At 38.9% G+C, this 23,258-nt stretch overlaps 1 protein-coding gene across 1 annotated transcript in view; it reads left to right on the top strand.

Annotated features, from left to right (window-relative positions):
• Ugcg (UDP-glucose ceramide glucosyltransferase) overlaps positions 1-22,537 on the top strand; it is a 39,087-nt gene extending 16,550 nt beyond the window's left edge. The window contains exons 2-9 of the mRNA XM_042696210.1: positions 5,184-5,325; positions 10,585-10,687; positions 11,873-11,974; positions 13,665-13,777; positions 16,279-16,457; positions 17,675-17,761; positions 18,586-18,775; positions 19,919-22,537. Of these exons, the coding sequence (XP_042552144.1) occupies positions 5,184-5,325; positions 10,585-10,687; positions 11,873-11,974; positions 13,665-13,777; positions 16,279-16,457; positions 17,675-17,761; positions 18,586-18,775; positions 19,919-20,089 (1,087 nt within the window). The 3' untranslated portion in view covers positions 20,090-22,537. The remainder of the gene's footprint in view (positions 1-5,183; positions 5,326-10,584; positions 10,688-11,872; positions 11,975-13,664; positions 13,778-16,278; positions 16,458-17,674; positions 17,762-18,585; positions 18,776-19,918) is intronic.
• The last annotated feature ends 721 nt before the right edge of the window (positions 22,538-23,258 follow it).

Here is a 23,258-nt window from a genome sequence, read left to right on the forward strand (position 1 = left end):
GACCATTGTACTACTGACTCATTTGTTTTCTGTGTCTCAGGAATTATCCTCCTCCTTGACCCAGTGTTCAGTGTCTTAATACTGTCCTTTCCTATGTTTTTCTTGACTTATTGTTGTTTCTGGTGGGAGAGAAAATCCAGTCTGTTTCTTCATTTTGTCCAAAAGTTTTAAGTCATGAAGAGCGGGAGAAGATTAGAGTTTTTAATACTTGTGTAAGAACCAGAAACAAGACTATAACACAATAATGGCCCCAACTGTAAATAGCAACTACCTATTAGCAGTAAATAAAAATGCGGTATATTAATATAAAGAATACTATAGTAACAATGAATAAGCTATAACTAAATGTAACATGACTAAATCTCACTGCCATACTGTCAAACAAAAGAAGCTAAACACAATAGGGTCTTGTCTAATGGGATTTTATCTGTATAAAATTTGAAGTTGAAGCCAGTACTGGTGGCTCTCACCTGTAGTCCTGAAAACAGGAGGATTGTAGTTCAAGGACATCCAGGTAGAAAATTTCGCAGGACTTCATCTTAGCCTATAGCTGCATCCTAGATGTGAGAGGAGGCTAAAATAGGGTTGAGGTATGTGTGACTGGATAGGAAGCAAGACCCCGTCTCAAATATAACCAGTGTAAAAAGGACTGGAAGCTCTCTTGGTAGAGTGTTTGTCTAGCAAGCTAGTATAATGCTCTATGTTCAAATGCTAGAATTACTCTCCACCCCCACCCTCCAAAAAAGACAATTGTAACTGATATAATTAGTCTTTTGGTATTAGCCAGCAGAATAGTAACTATCCTTGAAAAGAATAGTAAACAGAAGGAGACATGGCAAAAGTTTCTGGGGTTCTGGTAATGCTTTTGTTTTCATGATCTGAGTATAGATTATGGGGAGTTTCACCTTAGGACATTGTTTAAGTTGTATACTTATGTGTGACTTTACAATATGTATATTATGTATCAATGAACGGTACCCCTTGCAACAAAAATGTCCAGGCTTCAAGCCACATACATAATAATAAAGTAGTACAACTGAATTCCCGATATAAAATCTGGACCCGAGATAGTGGGGTACTTGGGATCCTGGCAGAAAGCAAGCCACACCTACTATCTAGGTTTGGGGCAGAACAGTGTTTACCCAGGAAAAAAATCCTGTTCAATGTGTAAGTATATAGATAGGCTCAAGTTAACACTGTCTACCCACCACGAGGCCTTTTGAGACATGAGACCTCCATCAAATGGAGTGTTGGTCACATGTTGGAAGATATGACTGTGGATTGTTTTACAACACACTGGTCATGGCCAAGGGCATTATTTCTGTGTGTAGCAGGCAGTTGCTATACTCTTGCCCCATAACTGTGTTAACATCCATGAGCTTTGTAGGAAGTACTTATTCATCACTACCCATTCCTCATAAATCCACCCCTATACCTCATTAAGCCATTGTTGGTTGTCAGTGGCTAATTTGTCTCCTTATCATCCAGTCCATAGGATCGTATTTCATGAATATGGGGGCCCAGAGTATGTTCAGTAAGTCCATGTTAAATAGTTATGCTGGGTGGTATGTGGGTGGTAAACAGTACAAAGTCCGTATGTATTATGATTTAATGGACCTTCTTTTATCATTTTGACGAAAATATAGGTAATTTGTACAAAGGGGCTCTGTTAGCATTATTTAAAGCAAAACTGTATTCTGCAAATCAGGATCTTATACCTTGGGGGAATATCATAAACTGAATAGGGGAATGTTATAAACTTTGGGGTATGGAAAAAGATACTAAAGAGAGGCTGAGTGGAGATAAACGGTAGGTAGGGTATGAGAGTCTCCCATTGCTGTCTGTCCTATAAAGATTCTGAGTAGAAGTTTCACATATTCTACTTTCTTTTCTCTTAAACCCAAAGTCTCCAACTTCATTGAGCCAGAATATGAATATCTATGATAAAATACTGCATTCTTGATATGACAAGCTCTTCAAAGGATAGAAGGTTTAGTTAAACATCTTAAAGGAAAAGGGAAAGAAGGGAAGAATACAATTCACTCTGAATTTTTACAAAAACATAAAAGCTACAAAGCAGTTTAGAAGTGTTTTGATGGGTTTCACTGCTGCCGCTGCTTTTAACCTAAATTGATCAACACAGCATGTGACAGTTTTGAAACACTTTTTTGGCACTTACTGACCACATGATAAGAATTATAAGGATTAGACTTTCTTATCCTACTCTTCCGGTCTCAAACTCGTGATTTCCGTCTTGGTCTCTCATTCCCTCTCACGCATTCTGGTGATTTCTTCAAATGTAGCCTCCAGGTTACTTTCACACTGTGTGTCTGCAGTCTTCTGAGTTCTGTGTGTTGAGTTTCTCGTAACAGCAAGCATACCTTTCATTTCTAGACATTGTTTACTTATTTTTGTTTATTTTATCATAGCTGACTATTTTTTTCTCTCTCTCTTTTTTTCTCTTCAGCTTTGTTTAGGGCAAGTACTTTAGATTCTAGGCCCCAAGTCCACATGGTAGGGTGTTTTCCAGGAGTATTTTTTTTTCCTTGTATTCCACATCCATTAGGGTTGAATGTAAGTTAAAGTACACCTCTAATGAGTGTTGGAGCTTTCTGCTCTGACTTTCTGTGAATTTATTTTTATATAAAGCTCTCACAACAGATTTCTTCTCATCTTAACATCAGGCTTTTCTGTATGGCCAGGACATCCAGATAAGCAGATAAACCTGGTACAAGCAGGAGTTTCTCAGTTCTGACATTGGAGGCTTTCTACATTTTCCTTTTCCCTAAGAGCCCATATACACATACACACACACACACACCCTTATTCTGTGTGTATTTATGTTTCTACTTGTATGTACATTTAAAAACACTGTGACAGGGTAAGAAGGACATTAATACTGCTGGGGAGATAATGAATGGAACAGAGTAGATGGGAGGTTGGGTGACAGGGGAAAAACTTATTTCATGAGAACCTCGTAATACTTTTGTGATCTCAACCATGTTCAGTTAAATGTTTGATACAATTTTGGGGGGGGGGGAATGGGGGTCCTTTAGCAAGTCAGATGGCCTGGACTTGGGTTAGTTTTCTCCAGACATCCGGTCTGCTATTTTATTTGAAACAGGAGAGTGATCAATTTTGTGGTTAAGTTTTAGATCCTGGTTTTGCCTCTGTGTAGCCCTGGACAGATGAACTTTTCAAACTTTCTGAGAGAAACAATTAGTTCCTTAAACTTTTCTAGTCTGCCATGGACTGGATTGGTAATTTGGAAAAATATAGTAAGTTGCTGGTCATATATGCTTGGGTGTTCAGATAAAGTCAATTTCTTTTATTTCTTTTTAATTTTTAATTTATTGTTTATTTTTGTGCCTGTCCTGGGGCTTGATCTTAGGGCCTGGTCACTGGCCCTTGAGCTTCTTTTGCTCAAGGCTAGCACTCTACCACTTGCGCCACAGCACCATTTCTGGCTTTTTCTGTGTATGTGGTACTGAGGAATTGAACCCAGGGCTTCATGCATGTTAGGCAAACACTTTACCACTAAGCCACATTCTCAGCCCCCTGTCAATTTCTTTTAATTGCCGGCCAGTAAGTAGCAACTGGTAGACCAGTTCATACTCTTTAAGTGGCACTCATAGATGATGTGCCATTGTTTTCTGACATTTGGTGCTGGGTTCAGAAGTTAATGCTCACCTTTTCTTTATCAATTTAAGGGTTTGGGGGTTTGTTGTTGTTACTGTTTTCAATTTTAGGCAACCTGTTTACTTCAGTGAGATGTGGTGGGGTCAGAAACATTAGATGTTTGCAGTGACACATCCCTGTTAGTTGCTGGGAATGAGCCTGCAGCTGACTGCTCTAGAGGTTGATACTGACGCCCTGCCAGGACTTCTGCAGAGATTTATAGTGAATCAGAGGTGTGCTGAGTGGGTGTTTTTGGATCTCCTGGAAGGTCTCCTCAGTTGGTTTTTACAATACCAACCAGGACTGCCATCTGGTTGGCAGCCAATCCCAAGATGCTATTGGCTTTGGAGATGTTAAAATGTGGAGAAACATGTGTCTTAGAAAGTCTTGCAGATGGAGCCATGATTATTCTAGCATCTAATTACTATTGGATGCTTGGAGTTGTACTTACAAGATGCTCTTGCAATGTACTTAGGAGAAGTAGGAAGGAAGGCTTTTATGAGCTCTTTTAGAAACTTTTTCTCTCTGTCAAATGGCATCTCTCACTTTGACAGCCTGATGATATCTGGGATGCCTTCCATCTTCTCTGATGGGCTGGGCGGTCCTCATTAAGGTTTCTGCTGGAGCAGCTATGGAGTGGACCAGCAGTTTGTTCTGCAAACTGGCAGCGCTGGTATATCTTCCAGGGTCACTAACACACATTTTTCACATCATTGACATTCTTTCTTTTATGTTTAACCTTGTTTTTTTTTCTATCTTTACCCTTCTGGGCTTATTTATTCCATCTTACTGCTTCCATGTTTTGGTGGCATATTGATCTGGACTACTTAGTATAAAAAATTCTCAAAAAAGTTGTCTCATTACCCTTCTGTATTTTACTGGGCTGGTTAGGGGTTTTATTTATCTATGTAGTTCTCTGGCCACATTGATGGTAATATTTGTACTAACAAATACCTACCCTGGAATGCCTCTTCCGTGCCAGCATACTTCCTAAGCACAGGGCACAGCAATAAACAGTAAACAGTCTACATGGAAGTTGTCATCTTCATGAGAATATTCATTCTGCTTAGTTCCTGTTTCCCTTGAACTAGAAGCTTACTTGACTTGGTTCTACTTTCCTTCCTTTTCAGCTTTTAAAAACCTCAAATTAAGCTGGGCCCTCGTGGCTCAGACCTACAATCCTAGCTACTTAGGAGGCTGAGATCTGAAGACTGTGGTTTTTAGCCAGCCCAAGCTGCCCATGGGACTTTTTTTTTAATCTCCAATTAACCAGCAACAATCCAGAAGTGGAGCTGTGGCTCAAGTGGTAAAGCATGGAGCAGAAAAAATGCTGAGGGACAGCTCTATTACTACACCCTAGATAGATAGATAGATAGATAGATAGATAGATAGATAGATAGATAGATAGATAGATAGAATTTCAGATTAGCATTTAGTGATTTATTAGATGGCATGTGCTGTATGTTGGATCTCTAGAGATGATTTGCATGTCATTTGCTTTTCAGGCGATTACACCTCAACAAGAAGGCAACAGACAAACAGCCATATAGCAAGCTCCCGGGTGTCTCTCTCCTGAAACCACTGAAAGGGGTAGATCCCAATTTAATCAATAATTTGGAAACCTTCTTTGAACTGGATTACCCCAAAGTAAGTACAATGTGAACTCCTGAGGGGAGAGGATATGACCTCACTGGAAATTCTTAGAAAATGTATTACCCTATGAGGTGAAGGTGTAGAAAAATTTAAGCTTTAATTGAGTCATTAGAACTGCAACTAGGGTGCCTTTCTTACCACCTGTATGTCAGATTCCCTGAGTAAACTTCCTGGAACTTTCAGACCCTATCAAGTGCTGGAAGTATGAATATTAAAAAAAAAAAAAATCTGGGGGGCTGGGAAGGTGGCTCAGTGGTAGAGTGCTTGCCTTGCATGCCTGAGGCCCTGAGTTAGATTCCTCAGCACCACATAAGCAAAAAGAAAAAAGCCGGAAGTGGCACTGTGGCTCAAGTGGTAGAGCGCTAGCCTTGAGCTGAAGAGCTGAAGGACAGCGCCCAGGCCCAGAGTTCAAGGCCCACGACCGGACCCCAAAAAAAAAAATTTGTGTGGGCTGGGAATGTGGCTTAGTGGTAGATTGCTTGCCTCGCATGCATGAAGCCCTGGGTCCGATTCTTCAGTACCACATACACAGAAAAGGCTGGAAGTGGCCCTGTGGCTCAAGTGGTAGAGCACTACCCTTGAGCACAGAGAAGCTCAGGGACAGTGTCCAGGCCCTGAGTGTAAGCCCCAGGACTGGCTCCCTCCCCGCAAAAAATCTGTGAGAGTCATACCTGAAGAATAGAACAGGGAAGGCACCAGTGAGGAAAGTGCTCAATGGTCTGAGATGGGCTGCCAGGCAGCTGGATGGAAACAGGAATGTCCTTGAGAAACTGGTATTGAGCCAGGACAATAGGTTACATTTAATGTCAGGATATTTCCTCTTGCTTAATTTCTCTTTCTCTGTTCTGATTTGTAATGCATGATTTTATTGTTCATACCACTTATCTGTCTCATGACCTATATATACATCTATAAACTCAGTGGCCTTCCTGTACTAGAGAACTTCCTGTTTTCTTGAGATGAAAGTATTCTTTTTATAGTTTCCCCTTTAGTGTTTCATCTCTAGTTTCTTGGAAAAACTTGCTGGTACTGGAGCTTGAACTCAGGATGTGGGTGCTGCTGCTCAAAGCTGTGCTCTACCACCTGAGTCACAAATCCACTTCCCACCTTTTGCTAGTTAGTTGGAGATAAGTCTCACAAACTTTCCTGTGCAGTTTGGCTTTGTACCCAAATCCTCAGATCTCAGTTTCCTGAGTAGCTAGGACTCCAAACATGAGCTACTAGAACCAGCTTTAAATTTTATAATTTTAGAGATTTGAATTCAAGGCTTATATTGTTTATTGAAATAAGATATTAAAAATAAGAATATGGAATAGCACAGATTTTTTTCACACTCAAATTGTAAACATGGCCTTTTATAGTTAAGAAAGAACAATGTAAATAAAATTATAATATAAACTTTGCAATAAGAAAAATGGAAGTTTTTCAAGCCCCATAATATATAGGAAGATACAGAGGAAAGTAAATCTTAGAACATAACTTAGAGTTATCTGCATTTATTATGGTAGAATGCAGTTTGATTGTTCAGCTTCATAACCATCTTCAACAGTCACTTTTCTGTTCCAGCCCTTATGATTCTGTAATCAAGAGGTTTAATTAGTTGAGGAGGTTACTACAGGTTTTAATTAAAGAGTTTGGTAAAAAAAAAAAATAACCCCAAGAACATATATATCCAATAATTATGTATATTTAAGAGGAATCTGTAATTGATTCGTTCTAAATAAAGATTTTGTAAAGATTACATGACAGGATTATCTCAAGTTCTTTCCCCATTTTTGCTGTCATTGTAGCATTTCAGTTGAAGAGAAAGCTGTGACAATACTCATCATTAATTGAATAACAGCATATATTTTCAGATTATAAAAATATTCTTAGCTGTGTAACTAGCAGGTACTGCACTCTAAGGGAAGTTTTCTTTGTGTGCCAGTACAAGGACTTGAACTCAGGGCCTCTTACTCTCACTTGGCTTTCTCTCTCAGTCCTCCAGGTCCAGCTTTCTGCTGGATAATTGGAAATGAGTCTCACAGATTTATCTGCCCTGCCTGCCTTTGCACTAGGATCCTCAGATCTCAGCCTCCCCAGTAGCTAAGATTACAGGTACATTGGTACCTGGCTTAAGAGAAAATCCTAACCTTACCACATTTTACTTGATTTGGGGGTGGGCAGGGGAGGGGAGGGGGCAAGAGCAAGATGAAAGGTTTATGGAACCATGCCATCAGTATGCACAGAATAAGCTCACATCCAGTGCACTTTATGTTTATTTTTTGTTGGGTGTGAACATCACTTTACAAAAAAGCATATCTGGGCTGGGAAGGTGGCTCAGTGGTAGAGCGCTTGCCTTGCATGCCTGAGGCCCTGGGTTCGATTCCCCAGCACCACATAAGCAAAAAGAAAAAAAAAGCCGGAAGTGGTGCTGTGGCTCAAGTGGTAGAGTGCTAGCCTTGAGCTGAAGAGCTGAGGGACAGTGCCCAGGCCCAGAGTTCAGGCCCCACAACTGGACCCAAAAAACAAAACAAAACAAAAAGCATATCTTCCTTCATTCTGGGGATAACTTTTTCTTCTGTTATTTTATTTGTCACATCCAAAGCCACTTGGGGAAAAAGAAAATAGAACTTATGTTGAGGTTTTCCAGTTGTATTTAATTTTGGACCTGAGCAAGAATGTTTACCACTGGTAGCCTACAGTTAATTTCTAGCCTATTTCTATGCTAATTTCCCTGATAGATTTCTATGCAGTGTAAGTATATCTTATTAGCCTACCTTTATATTGACACATGTTTTTTAAGTGAGAAAATGACACAGGTCATTTTTTATGAAGTTGAATGTCACTTGTTATCAAATATAGGAAAGATTTGGGTAAATCTAGTAAAAGATTCTGAAAGTATTTCACGTCAATAAATTATTAAGACTTTTGGAACTAATTGTCAGGGTTACTAACAGGTTAGAGTCATTGGAATTTTTTTTCTTCATCTTTGCAAACATAGAGTTACTTTAAAATGTTCAAGTCTAGAGCCATGTTTTGGATTCCTCACTATGAGCATTTTAGCTATGCCTACCAGGAATTTTTTTCCAACCAACTAATTTTCTAACAATAAATTAAACTGAAAAATACAGTTGGACACTAATGTCCCACATCTGGAATCCTAGCTACTCAGGATGCTGAGATTTGAGGATCACAGCTAGCCTGGGCAGGAAAGTCTGAGACACTCCAGTTAACCAACAAAAGGCGGGAAGTGGAGCTATAGCTCAAGTGGCAGACCTCCAGCCTTGGGAGAAAAAGCTAAGGGACAGTGCCCAGGCCCTGAGTTCAAGCCCCCATACTAGCAGAAGAAAATAAAATAAAAACTAGGATGAGTTGAAAGACAGAGCACAAGTGTTGCTGATACCTGTAATAAGATGAAGATTGTTAAGATTTTTATCAAATACTTTTAATAAACCATATAAACTATCTAGTGCTTGCAAATAGATAATGAATATACATTATTACCTTTCAAAACTTGGAATTTAGAATTTTCTTATGAGTTATCCCCTTCCTATGATCCTTCCCTCATAGAATTTATATTCTCTTATAGATTGTTACAAAGTTTTTGTAAACCTGATGTGTAGTTACTTATGAATAATAGCTGAAGATGTTTCAGAATATTGTTACTTGATGTACAATTATAATAATTAATATCATAAACCACTTTTAAGTCTGAGTCCAGTGGCTCAAGCCTGTAATCCTAGCTACTCAAGAGGCTGAGATCTGAGGATCGAGGTTCAAAGCCAGCTGAGACAGGAAAGTCTGTGAGACACACTCTTACCTCTTAACTACAAAAAAAAAGCCAGAAATGGCACTGTGGCTCACATTGGTAGAGCACTAGCCTTGATCACAAAAGCTCTGGGATGGCTCCCCAGGATGGACACACACACACAAAAGAAAGCTTTTTCAGGGTTGAGATTGTAGCGCAGGGATTGCATGTTTATCATGCGCACGGCTCTGGTTGCAGTTCTCAGTTCCCCTGGGGGTGGGAGGGGGAGGATCCTTTTTTAAAAGTTTATTTTAGCCTTTTTATTCTAATAAAGCATCTACAGGACTAAATCAATGAGGATATATATTTTGTTGTTGTTGGTGGTGGTGGTGTTCACGGGGCTTGAACTCTGGGCCCTGGGTACTGTCCCTCAGCTCTTCAGCTCAAGGCTAGCACTCCACCGCTTGAGCCACAGCGCCACTTCTGGTTTTCTGGTGGTTAATTGGAGATAAGAGTCTCATGGACTTTCCTGTTTGGGCTGGCTTTGAACCACGATCCTCAGATCTCAAGTTCCTGAGTAGCTAGGATTATAGGCATGAGCCACTGGCGCCTGACTCAGTGAGGATATTTTTGTAATATTTATACATTTAAATCTGTAATTGATGCACCTAATTTAGTGACAAATGTAAATAAATATCGCAGTTGCAAGTATTAAGTACTTTTTTTTTTTGAGGGGGGGGGATCCTGTCGTGGAGCCTGAACTCTGGGCCTGGGAGCTGCCCTCATCTCTTCAGCTCAAGGCTAACGCTCTACCACTTGAGCCACAGCGCCACTTCTGGCTTTTTTCTTTTTGCTTATGTGGTGCTGAGGAATGGAACCCAGGGCCTCGCATGCAAGGCAAGCGCTCTACCACTGAGCCACCTTGCCAGCCCCAAGTATTAAGTTCTTTAGTCATCAAGGGGCCAAGTGTTCTCAGTTTGGGGATTTTTTTTAAAATTTTTTGATTATTACCTATGTTCTCAGCCTTTTAGCCATTTCACTATTTGAAAAGAAAAAGAGAAATTTATTCTGGTTAGCTAATTGAATAGCAGTCTTATTCAAGATTTGATAGAAGGCTAACTTTCTCCCTAGATTAGAGTTTATCGTTTCTGTATTTGAATTATGCTCATTTAGAGTAGATGCTATTTATCGCTTAAATGCCTTTGTCACATATATAAATCTACATATCTTATACAGTATGTACTTTATATGTCTGCAACTATTTCTGGCCTAATTTGATGCGATAGGATGTATTTGGTCTGTCTTTCCTGTTCCCTCTGCTTGCAAACAGACACCTGTTCTGGAAAAGTCCCTATTCATCTAAGCAACCTGTTACCGTCAGTGTTGAGTGTTAGATATATTATAGATACTCAGACTTTGTGTACTCATACAGTTGCTTGTTTTCTTTAAATTTTTTGATCAATCTGTAAATCCAAGTGCTTATATTTTAAGAGCACTTAATGTAAAATATTTTCTTTGACTAGTATGAAGTACTCCTTTGTGTACAAGATCATGATGATCCAGCCATTGATGTATGTAAGAAGCTGCTTGGAAAATACCCAAATGTTGATGCTAGATTATTTATAGGTAAGTAACAAATAAGATCTGCTTTGATAGTCTTAAGTATCAGGAAATCTTTCCTGACTGTAGATAAGGGCATTTTTAAATTATCACCAGTGAAACAGTTAAATTTTACAAGAGACATATGAGTGTTCTTTTTGGGTCTTTAATATTTTCAATATGTAGCCTATTCTCTGAATTATTTATAGTAGTTACAAGTAAGCAGTAGATTTCACTTGTATTATATTGCAGAAAGTATTTTAGGGGGAAGTTTACAGGTTTATTTCAAAAACGTGCAGAGATGCATTTGCCTTTAGGTAGGCCTAGTACCACATCCCAGCCCCGTTGTTAAAAATATATACCTGATAAGAATTCTCAACTCCACACTAATGGCTAATTTCTCTATGTTGTCTTAATTACCATAGCTTCAAAATGAGTTCTATACATTTTCATCCCTATCACTTTTTTAAGTTGGCAAATAAAATGTGTACATCTTTATGCTTGCAGCATAACATTTTGAAACATATACATTATAAATAGCTGAATTAAGTTAATTAACCTATACATTAGTTTGTATATGTGTTTGTGGTTAAAATTTTTTTTCCTCTTAACCATTTTCAGCTATTCAGCATATGTTTACTGTAACTAGAGTCATCATGCTGTGCAATTGCCATTGAACAATGATTCACATTTATTGTTAATGTGGTAACTTTAAGAATTAGAAAATTAGTTGGGTACCAGTGCCTTGTACCTGTTATCCTAGCTACCAGGGAAGCTGAAATCTGAAGATTGTAGTTTAAAGCCAGATGGGCAGGAAAGTCTGTGTGACTCTTATCTCTAATTAAACAGCAAAAAGCCAGATGTGGAACTATGGTTCAAGTGGTACAGTGCTAGTCTTTAATGATAAAACTAAGGGAAGCCCCCAGGAGTGGCAGAAAAAGAAAAAAAGAATTAGAAAACGAGACTTGAATTTTCAGAGGTAAATAGAATTCTCTTTTGGGGAATAACTTTTTTCTAGATATATTATTATGAATGAAAAAGAATGTAGAAGATATATATTATTATGAATGAAAAAGAATATAAAAGATGTGACATGAAAATGTCTGTTTAAGTGATTAAATATGAAACCCTTTATACTCCTTCCTGCCATGTATCTTTATAATAGAAAGTATTTTCACTATTATATATCCTGTTGTGCCTTTATATTTTTAGGTGGCAAAAAGGTTGGCATTAATCCTAAAATTAATAATTTGATGCCAGGATATGAAGTTGCAAAGTATGATCTTATATGGATTTGTGATAGTGGAATAAGAGGTGAGGTTTTTTTCTTATTTATTTTATAAAACTGTTCATTTCATGATAAAATGCCAAAATCAGAAGTTTACCAATCTTGATTATTTGCCTAGTAAAGTCATGGTACTATATCCACCTCTACTTTCTAAGATTACTGTTTTTTAGAATATTGTATTATTATTAAAATATTTCATTTTTAAGAGAAAATTTTAACCATTAGAAAAATAATCTGGTCTATTGTCTGGGCTACATCATGCATGTAACTTTCCCCTTATTTGTGTGACACTACCTTTTTGCTTAAATCTAATACACTAACCAGGGACTACTCAAACGGGACAAGATCAATAAGTACATGATTTCCTGGGTGGGAATATTTCTATTAGGATTTATGTTTGTCTTTTTACTTAGGTGATTTTAACAAGAAGCCTTTTTTATTCAGAAATTATAATTTGCATTTTTAAACACTTATACTTACATTAGCTTATTTAGTGCTTTGTTATTGTTTTAATTACCTTCAGTTTCTCAATGTCAACACTGTTGGCATGGGCCTGATGGCATTTCTTTTGTCATGACTTCCCCATAGGCTATGTTAAACCATCCTTGCCCACTAGCACCTCCATCTCAGTTGGAACACCCAAAAAAATGTCTGCAGGCATTCTTTGTAGAGAGGAATTGCTTCTGATTCAGAACATTGACCTAGATCTAATACTCTGGGCATCAGTGGCTCATGCCTGTAATCTGTTACTCAGGAGGTTAAGATCTGAGGATTGTGAACCTGACAGACAAATACAAGAGGCTCTTATCTCTAACTGAACTGACTTATCTCCAATTAACCAAGAAAAACTAGAAGTGGAGCTGTAGCTCAAGGGTAGAGTACCAGCCTTAAGTGAAAAAGCTAAGCAGGAGCCAAGAGACCCTGAGTTCAAGCCCTAGAAGTGGCATTAAAAAAAAGGAGGGGAAAAAAAAAAGCTGGGCACTAGTGGCTCATGCCTGTAATCATACCTGCTCAGGAGGCTGAGATCTGAAGATCACACACCAAAGTAAGGATAAAAGGAAATAAGAAATTAAGTAAGACACATAAAATAAATAATATCCTACTCTTACTATTCGAAGACAAGGCAATGATTTAAAATTTTTCATTACCTTGAGATGCAGCGTTGAAAATTATTAGTTATTGTAAAAATATTGTAACAATAATCTTAACTTGTTACTGTCAAATACTTGTCAAGTCTTTCAGTGTACAAATTTCAGTGAAATAGAGTGGTACATTCCATTAGCAATTCTGTAAGTCTGGAGAAGTGGCACTTACTTCCTGTGAGTGAAGAGTTGAGATAGGAACTGAGGCCCTTTGACCTCAGCTTCTGAACCTTTTCCGCCAACACATCATTCTGATTCCAAGTCGAGCTCTGACACAGGGTAACAGTTTCAAGGTGCACCCTTGCCTCTAGCACATCTTAGGTATATTCTAAGCTCAAAACTTGGCAGAGTAAACTAGCTGAGCAACACAGGATTTGAAAATGGTGTATTCTACTCCAAAAACTGATGAAATATGCATACTGAAATTTACTTTTATGACACCTTAGTAATTATTTTTATAATAACCTCATACTTTTTATATTAACATGCATTTTGCTAAAAATAACTTTTTCTCTCTTTTCCCCCACCTGGTTTTTTGTTTGTTTGTTTGTTTGCTTTTTGTTTTTAATTTCAGTAATTCCAGACACGCTAACTGACATGGTCAATCAAATGACAGAGAAAGTAGGCTTGGTTCACGGGCTGCCATATGTAGCAGACAGACAGGGCTTTGCTGCCACATTAGAACAGGTGAGCGGGCTGGTTGCACGTCATGTTCACATTTCTAGATCCATCCTCTAGAGGCTTTAGACTATTCTGAAAATTGGGATTGGCTACCGACGTTTACTGTGCCTGACATCTTGAAGGGGGTAAAGCAGCTGTTTCCATTCCTGAGACAGCCCTTTGGCCCCTGGGTTCCCTTCACTGTTGAATGGAGCTCAGCCTGGTGACCTTCACACAGTGAAATGTGTTGAACGGTTCTCTTGCCAGCTGGACACAGGCTAAACACTGCAGTTCTACAAGTTCACTCTAGATGTACTGACATAAAAGAATATGATAACTGGGCCGGGCACCTCACGCCTGTAATCCTGGCTACTCAGGAGGCTGAGATCGTGGTTCAAAGCCAGCCCGAGCAGGAAAGTCCGTGAGACTTTTTTTTTTTTTTGGTCTGGTCATGGGCCTGAACTCTGGTTCTGGGCACTGTCCCTCAGCTCTTCACCTCAAGGCTAGCGCTCTACCACTTGGAGCCACAGCACCACTTCCAGCTTTTTTTTTTTTTTCTGCTTATATGGTGCTGAGGAATCAAACCCAGGGCCTCATGCATGCAAGGCAAGCCCTCTACCACTGAGCCACCTTCCCAGCCCCAGTCCATGAGACTTTTCTCTCCAATAAACCACTCAGAAAACCAGAAGTGGTTCTGTGGCTCAAGTGGTAGAGCGCTAGTCTTGAGCTGAAGAGCTCAGGGACAGTGCCCAGGCCCAGAGTTCAAGCCCCAGGAGTTACCAAAAAAAAAAAAAAAGAATAGGATAACTTTTTTGTAAAGATTCAAACTGATTGTTTAAAAAAACTTTTTATATATCATGTAATACTTCAATGTAAATAATTATTCATGTAAGATACTGAATCCATCTAAGTCTAGAGTGTGTGCACGCATGTGCATATGCTGGTACTGGAGCTTGAACTCAGAATCTGGTACTGTCCCTCAGCTTTTTCACTCAAGGCTGGCACTCTACTACTTGAACCACACCTCCGGTTCTTGCTTTGGGGTGATTAATTAGATAAGTCTCTCAGATCTGTGTTATTGTACTAGCTTCAACCACAATCCTCAGATCTCAGCCTCTTGAGTAGTTAGGATTACAGGCATGAACTGGAATGTTGTTAATAATCAGAGGTGATTATTTTGTGTTTTCCTTTCAGCCTTTTATGTTTGGGGGTTGATTATTTTTTGTCTGTTTTTGTGGTCCTGGAGATTACTCTCAGGGTTGTGTATACGCTAGCAAATGTTCTGCCCCAGAGCAACATCTCCAGTCCTATGAGTTCAACTTATAAAATAAATGTTAACTTGTGCTAAATTATAAATTTTAGAAAAGTACTCAAGGCAGTACATAAATTCATACCCCTACTAGCTAGAAGAAATAATTTTACGACGTAAGATTTTGTTTCTGTCTGAACATTTTGGCACTTGGGATCCTAGTACTTTTCTTATACTTACCAAAAAAATACAGTTGGGAGCCAGGCACCTGTGTCTCAAGCCTGTAATCATAGCTACTCAGGAGTCTGAGATCCAAGGATTGTGGGTTAAAGCTAGCCTGGGCAGGAAAATCCATGAGACTCTTTTCTCCAATTACTCAACAAAAAGCTGGAAGTAGAGTGGTTGCTCAAGTGCTAGTGCTAGCCTTGAGCAACAAAGCTTGGGGACAGCTCCCAGGTCCTGAATTGGAGTCCTAGGACCAGTGTGCGCATGCCACATAGACGCATGCACGCCCCTATGTATGCCAGCCCACACAAGAAATTTGAGAGTCCATCTCAACCAATGGCTGGGCGAGGTACACTGGAGATCAGGTTGTGATGATTCAAGGCCAACCAGACATAAAAAATTCTCAAGCCAGCTCATTTGATGGCTGGATGCAGTGGCACATGGCAGTTATCCAAGTTATGGAGGAAGCAGTGGCAGGATGCAGTGGTAAGTGCCTGCCATTTCCAGTTGCATGGGGAAATACAAGGAGGAGGATCAAAGTCCAAGTTGGCTTGGGCATAAAGCAAGACTCTTAACTCAAGAATCACCAATGGAAAAGGGGCTGGAGACAAGGCTCCTCAAGTAGCAAAGCATCTGCCTAGCAAGTGCAAGGTCCTAAATTTAATCCCCAGTACAGAGGTTGGGGCGGGGGTAACTATTTCTCTTTTAGTCTCTGTCTTTATCTCCCTTTTGGGGAGAGGTAGGGCTCCAGACAGCTTGAGCTAGAACTGACAAATCCTCCTGCCCTCTATCTCCCAAGTGCCGGGATTAAAGCCATGTGCCACCATATCCTGCCTGCATGTAAATAACAACTGTAGTCAACCAAATAAATTACTAACTGCCTGTTATATGTAAGCACAATTGTGTGCTACTTTTTATTTGGGTAGGTTAGATAAAAACAAAAGGATATTTACTCAAATTATATTTAAAGAGAATTATTAGGAAGAAGCTTTATAAGCACCATACTTTTAACATAAAGTTCTAACAGTATACATTGGTGGGGTTTTGGGGGCAGGTGTATTTTGGAACTTCACATCCAAGGTCCTACATCTCTGCCAATGTCACTGGTTTCAAGTGTGTGACAGGAATGTCCTGCTTAATGAGGAAGGACGTACTAGATCAAGCAGGAGGACTTATCGCTTTTGCTCAATACATTGCTGAAGATTATTTCATGGCTAAAGCAATAGCTGACAGGTAAGAAGACAAAGTTAAGCCCACATTATTTGTAGTACCTAACTGCTGTTGGTCTGTTCATTGTATTCAAACCATGTCTTAGGACTAAAGGCGTGACTCAAGTGGTAGAACATCAATCAAGGACTTTTTTTTTTAATAGTACTTTTTGTTAGTAGGTGCAGAGTGATTTTGGCAAAACAGTTTGTATTAAATATTCATCGACATGTACTAGTGGAGCAAATCCATTTACCTCTATTCAAGTTAATGTGGTTTGAAGGGATTGAAAGGAAGTGTGTCTGCGGTCATGCATTTTCATTAGTATCAATGTGAATCTCAGTGTGTTTTTGAAGAACTAAAGCTACTCATCATCAGCCCTAAGGAGGTGAAAACTTTTTAAGTATCATTTCAGAATTTGAAATTCTCGGCACATTCTCTGGTGCTTTGCTAGTAAACCACTTAATGAGTCTTGTGGTTGACATAGAATTTTACCATCACAAAGATTTGTTTGATTTTAAGAGATCACTTGTCTTATACCATCATTCAAAAAAAGCACGATTAACAAAAAACAAAAGCAACAAACGTATTTTTAAGAGTTCTCCCTTCGCCGGGCGCTGGTGGCTCACGCCTGTAATCCTAGCTACTCAGGAGGCTGAGATCTGAGGATCTCGGTTCAAAGCCAGCCCGGGCAGGAGAGACCGTGAGACTCCTATCTCCAATAAACCACCGGAAAACCGGAAGTGGTGCTGTAGCTCAAGTGGTAGAGCACTCGCCTTGAGCTAAAGAGCTGAGGGACAGTGCCCAGGCCCAGAGTTCAAGCCCCACGACTGACAAAAAAAAAAAAAAAAAAAAGAGTTCTCCCTTAAGGGAGTTGATGGTGGTTGACTGTGTTCAGTGAAATAACCTTTTGTTTACATTTTTGTGCTGAAGCACACATTCCTTTTGCAGGGGGCATGGAGAGAAGGTTGGTTTCAGTGGTCAGAGAAGAAACTATTAGATCTAGAACCCTCTCCCATGAGGGTTTTCAGAATGATCATACTTTTTAAGTTTCTGAAATTGTGATGTTCCTTGAAGTTTGTAGATGGAACACCTTAGGCCAATGTAATGATTACTCAATCCTGGGAACAGGGCTCGAGCTGGCTCTCAGAAATTGCTTACTTGTAGTGATTAAGGATCGCATACCTGTGAGGTTTGCACATGATTGTGACGTTAGATCAGTTTGTAATTACCTTCCTTTGCAGAGGATGGAGGTTTGCAATGTCCACTCAAGTTGCAATGCAAAACTCGGGTTCCTACTCAATTTCTCAGTTTCAATCCAGGATGATCAGGTAACTAATTGTCTCCTTTTCACATTTATGTTAAAAGAAAAGTGGTGAGGAGAGGGTAATTTTTATATGTTCTAATATGTTCTGAAGTATACCTAAATGTCAGAGTTTTTTTGTTTAGGTCCAGAAAATAAAGTTTTAAGTTCAATTCTGTATTCAAGTAAATTAAATCTCAATCTCTTTCCCTTTCTGTCCCCCACCCCCACCCCCTGCCCTCTTTCTTTCATGTGTGTATGTATAAAAAAAATTTTGGTACTGATACTGGGTCTTGAACTCAAGGCCTAGGAACTGTCCCTTAGCTTTTATGCTCAAAACTGGAGCTCTACTACTTCAGCCACGGCTTCACTTCCAGCTTTTGGATAGTTACTTGAAGATGAGTCTCAAAGACTTTTCCTACCCAGGCTGGCTTTGAACTGTAGCCCTCAGATCTCAGCCTCCTGAATAGCTAGGATTATGGGCATAAGCACTGACACTCAGATAAGAATTTCCTTTTTTCAATATACATATTGAATATATATATGATATATATATATGTTGTGAACACTGAAATGTTTTAAAAAACACATTGAGACTTGAATTTTTATATGCTGACTTCTAATTTTTTAGCTTTACAGCTTTATTGAATTTTACAGTCTACTCATGTAGCATGTATCAATGAGTTTAAGACTTTTCCCTTTCATAGACTAAAAGTAGAGAATAGATTTGTAGAGCAAAGAATGAAGAAATAAATAATAAACGAGAAGTCTTTTAGGAAATTGATCGTTGCTTAGTCTTGTAACCAGGCTGTTAATCTGGGGGGGAAAAAAAATCTTTTTTTTTTTTTTAAGGTGGACCAAATTGCGAATTAACATGCTTCCTGCTACAATCATTTGTGAGCCAATTTCTGAATGCTTTGTTGCCAGTTTAATTATCGGATGGGCAGCCCACCATGTATTCAGATGGGATATTATGGTATTTTTCATGTGTCATTGCCTGGCGTGGTTTATATTTGACTACATTCAACTCAGGGGTGTCCAGGTATGTGGATAGCCATGGAAAGGTTGGTAGTTGTTTGGCAGAATGAAAACACTTCTAATTTAGAAAGGTTGGAGCTATTCTTCAGTTTCTTACTGAAGGTTAATATTAGGGTGTTTCGTTTTCTACTGTCCTAGGGGCTGGACTCAGGGTCATATGCTCACTAAGTGAGCACTCTACCACTTGAGCTATGCTCCCAGCCTTTATTGTTGGTGATGATGCATTTGTTTGTTTGTTTGTTTGTTTGTCGGTCATGGGGCCTGAACTCTGGGTCTGAGCTCTATCCCTCAGCTCTTCAGCTCAAGGCTAGTGTTCTACCACGTGGGCCACAGCACCACTTCCAGCTTTTTCTGCTTCTGTGGTGCTGAGGAATTGAACCCAGGGCCTCATGCATGCATGGCAAGCACTCTACACTGAGCCACCTTCCCAGCCCAGTGATGGTGTTTTTTTGTTTTTGAGATAGGGTCTTTGCCTGAACTGACTATGACCTCATAATCTTCCTGTAGCTGGGATTATAGGCATGTACTACCATGCTCTAATTGCAGATTTAAAAATCTCTTTCCCAAGTGGAACGTGCAATACAATTTTACTTAATTTACAACTTCAGTTGGTTACACAACCATTTTTTATCAAGGCTTCAGACAAATGATTAGGCAGATCAACCGATATAGTCAACACAATATATTCAATACAATAATAGTTACTTAAATGCTACTTTTACAAATGATCAACATTTCCCTAAACAGTATTGCATGGCAGCTGAATTACCTGAGAAAACAGAGTTAATTTTCTGTACTTAATAAGAATTAAATCACCCCCCCCCCCCCCCCCCCCCGTGTGTGTGTGTGTGTGTGTGTTGATACTAGCACTTGAACTCAAGACCTTCACTTTTTTGCTCAACATGGGTGCTCTACCACTTGGGAACTGCAGTCCACTTCTGGCTTTTGGGTGATTCATTGGAGATAAGAGTCAAGAGATAAGACATTCCTACACAGGCTGGCTTTAAACTGCCATCTTCAGATCTCAGCCTCTTGCGTAGCTAGGATTACAAGCATAAGCCACTGGTGCTCAGATAAGAATTGTCTCTCTCTCTTTTTTTTAAAGCTGTGTCTTAGTCTGACAAAATGTGTTTGTTTCAACTACTAGGGTGGCTCGCTCTGTTTTTCAAAACTTGATTATGCCGTCGCTTGGTTCATTCGCGAGTCTATGACGATATATATTTTTTTGTCGGCGTTGTGGGACCCCACGATAAGCTGGAGAACCGGCCGCTACCGGCTGCGCTGCGGAGGCACGGCCGAGGAAATCCTTGATGTATAGCTGCAGCTCTGCAACGGTACACAGGAGAAAAAGAAAAGTATTATAAATTATGTTTCTATAAATGCTTTTCAACATCTACCTTCAGTAGTTTTATCCCATGTATGTTTTCGTATCTGTTCTTTAATTTATTTTGCATGACGCTTGCATCTGTGAAAAGAAAAGAGAGGAAAAACAACAACAAAAAAAAACACATCTGTAATCTTGGCCAAATGGTACATTTTGTTCTGTGGAAGTAGAAAATCAAAAGAAGCGGTTCTAGGAACCTAGGTTTGGTTTTTGATGTTTATTTTTTAAAACATATATATATATATATGTATATATATATACATACATATATGTATATATATATATACATATATATATATATGAATGCTCTGTGACAAACACTATGACAGTATCCTTCAGTAGAGAAAGTTTCTTATATGTGAGTTCACTCTTTCAGAACATAGATGGCAACACCTTGCAGGGTTTAGGGAGACTCAGAATGAAGAAGGCCAAGCGGTCCTACCTGAGAAACTTTTTCATGCTTTATGCCTACCTCTTGTAGTTTTTGCAGAGCAAATATAAATCGTAATAAGGTAGCTAGGCCTTGCAAAAACAAATGGAAAAAAAAACTTTTAAATAATGATAATGAAAGAGCTGGAGTCTAATATTTATATAAATCTGTGAGACTTTTTTTTTTTTTTTCAATTTTGGTCTCACTGTGATGAACCAAAAGTGGCTGAGTTTGGTTTTGTTTTCTTTTTTTTTTAATTGTAACCATGTATTGAAGGCATCTTTTTGACCAACTCTTGTTGGTTCTGTCTTGAACCATTGTTAATAATCACTGTGCTATAATTAGTGTAGCTAAATCTCTCCTTCCCTGTGCCCTGCCCAGCCCACCCATCTTTCCTTAATTTTTTTGGGGGGGGTGGGAGTAAGGGGGGTGGGTGGGATTGGGATGATTTTTGTTTTAGTATGAGTGGATATTTTGATAGTTGTAAGGAGAAATGCATTTCAGACACATTTCAACCATGAGCTATTTTCTTACACTGTATGTCTTGTTAATAAGAATGTAATTTCATGATACAGGTATTTAATATCTTTTTAAAGTAAATCCTCTAGCCATCAATAAATTGCAGTAGAATATTCATAAGAACAGCCAGAATGAGTTTTACTCAAAAATCAATCAGTATCAAACGAAGCCTACTGTGTGTGTGTGTATGTGTGTGTATGTTGTTGGTTTTTTTTTTACTATGATAGTCTAGTCTTATTTAAATTGGACTTTTGTATTCCAGTTTGTATGACAAAATAGACTAGATGATTGCTAACTGTAAATGCATGCTGTGTTTCACTCTTCAACCCCATTGTATGCTAAACTTGCTCATCAGGTTCTGCTTAACTTGTGGTGAACTGGACTTGTTTTGGGTTTTTTTTGTTGTTGTTGCTTTTTTTTTTTTTTACTAGCAAAAATGTAAGGGACAGTGCATAAGCCTCTTTCTCTCTTTCTGTTTTTGGTAGTAGCATTTTGCCTTTTCTTCAGGATTAGGTGGTATATTGTCCTTACAATACCTACTGCAGGGCTAACACTGGCAATATGTCGGCTCAAATCCTTTGTTTCTACAGTTCTCATGTCAATGCATCATGTGTAGCAGATTAGCAATAACTCCATAGGTATAGAAAACACTTTTCACTGTACTGAGCCAATTCATTGACTGTCTAATGACTGACTGTGCTTTGTTGAAATTGCAATATATCTGAAAATGTGTATATGCTTAGATATATACACCTTTTTAATTTAAGTTTTTTCTCTGGGCCAAACTGCTTCATCATCTTTTTTTTTTTTTTTTGCCTTATGATGAATTTGTTTGAAGGGCATTTTCTTCATGAACAAAGGCTTGGCTGTATTTCCCTTTCTTTGTGTGCAATGGATATAGAATTCTTCCTTGAGGAAAGGTGCACAGTGAGAAACAGTCTAGTTGTGACCCACTCCATGTTCATTTTTGTGTCATCAACCCCACCTGAGTTGCATTTTGCTGACCATGTTTATGATTTGTTGGTTTATTTCTTGAAGTTTGGTTGATGCCGTCCTTTGCCCTGCTGAAGTGAAATCTTGCTTCTTAGCTTTTTTGCTGATCTCAGTATGGGCAAAGAAACAGAACCAAAATGGCTGGACAGACTTCTTGTTGCTGTAAATATAAATAATGACTGTTCTGTGTGCGTGTTTTCTGTGATAGTGGAGAATTGCCTTCAAGTGAAGCTTCACATGAACAGAAAGTGACTGTTTATCAAGTTTGGAGTGAAAATAAAATAAGAAATAATATAAATATTGAAGAAAGCACAACAGAACTGTAGTAGGAGTCCAAATTTATAAAACCCAGTCAATGTCTAGAACTTACCGTGTTTTATTTAAAATTATTGTCTTAAAGTTTTTTTGTTGGAGAACAATAAAAATTTGAATACAATCAAGACATTAGCAATTGTGTTTCTTTTTGTTGTTGTTAATTGTCTTTCCTTTTGTTATGTGTTGTTATGATTAATCATGACAAAGATTCTCTCGAGTGTTCCTTTTGAAATCTGTCCTTATACTGGCACAACAGATAGTCTGTCCTGTGACCAAGAGTGGGTTTTCTACTTTGGTTGCTAGTTATAGTCCGTGGAGAGGTTTTTAAAAAATATATATAAATGCCAACTGGACACCGATGGTTCATACCCATAATCCTAGTGACTTAGGCTGAGATCTTGAGGATCACGGTTCAAAGACAGCCTAAACAAGAAAGTCTATGAGACTTTTATCTCCAATTAACCTTCAAGAAGTGAAGATAGGGCTTAAATAGTAGAGCATTGGCCTTGAGCACAAAAAGCTCAGGGACAGTGCCCAGGGCCTGAGTTCAAGCCCCAGGACTGTCACAAACACACAGTTATATACAAATGCCTGGGCTCTGCCTGTGGCTCTACTCTGAGGATCATCCTTAATTGTATTGGTAGGAAGATCCCTTTGGCCCTCTTCTGCTGGGCTGAGAGCCTGAACTCAGCATTTTAGGCCTTTCTTTCTTAAGGCTAGGAAAGGTAAATCTGGAGGAAGGATTGGGATTAAATTGTTGCTTAAGACTGAAGTGGGCAATGGATCCAGGGCTCCAAGCTAGAGGCATCCCAAATCTGTTTTACTACCAATCCATGAAAAGAGAAT

Source organism: Dipodomys spectabilis, unplaced genomic scaffold (assembly GCF_019054845.1).
Source record: "Dipodomys spectabilis isolate Male_0828 unplaced genomic scaffold, ASM1905484v1 ptg000006l, whole genome shotgun sequence".
Lineage (NCBI taxonomy): Eukaryota > Metazoa > Chordata > Mammalia > Rodentia > Heteromyidae > Dipodomys > Dipodomys spectabilis.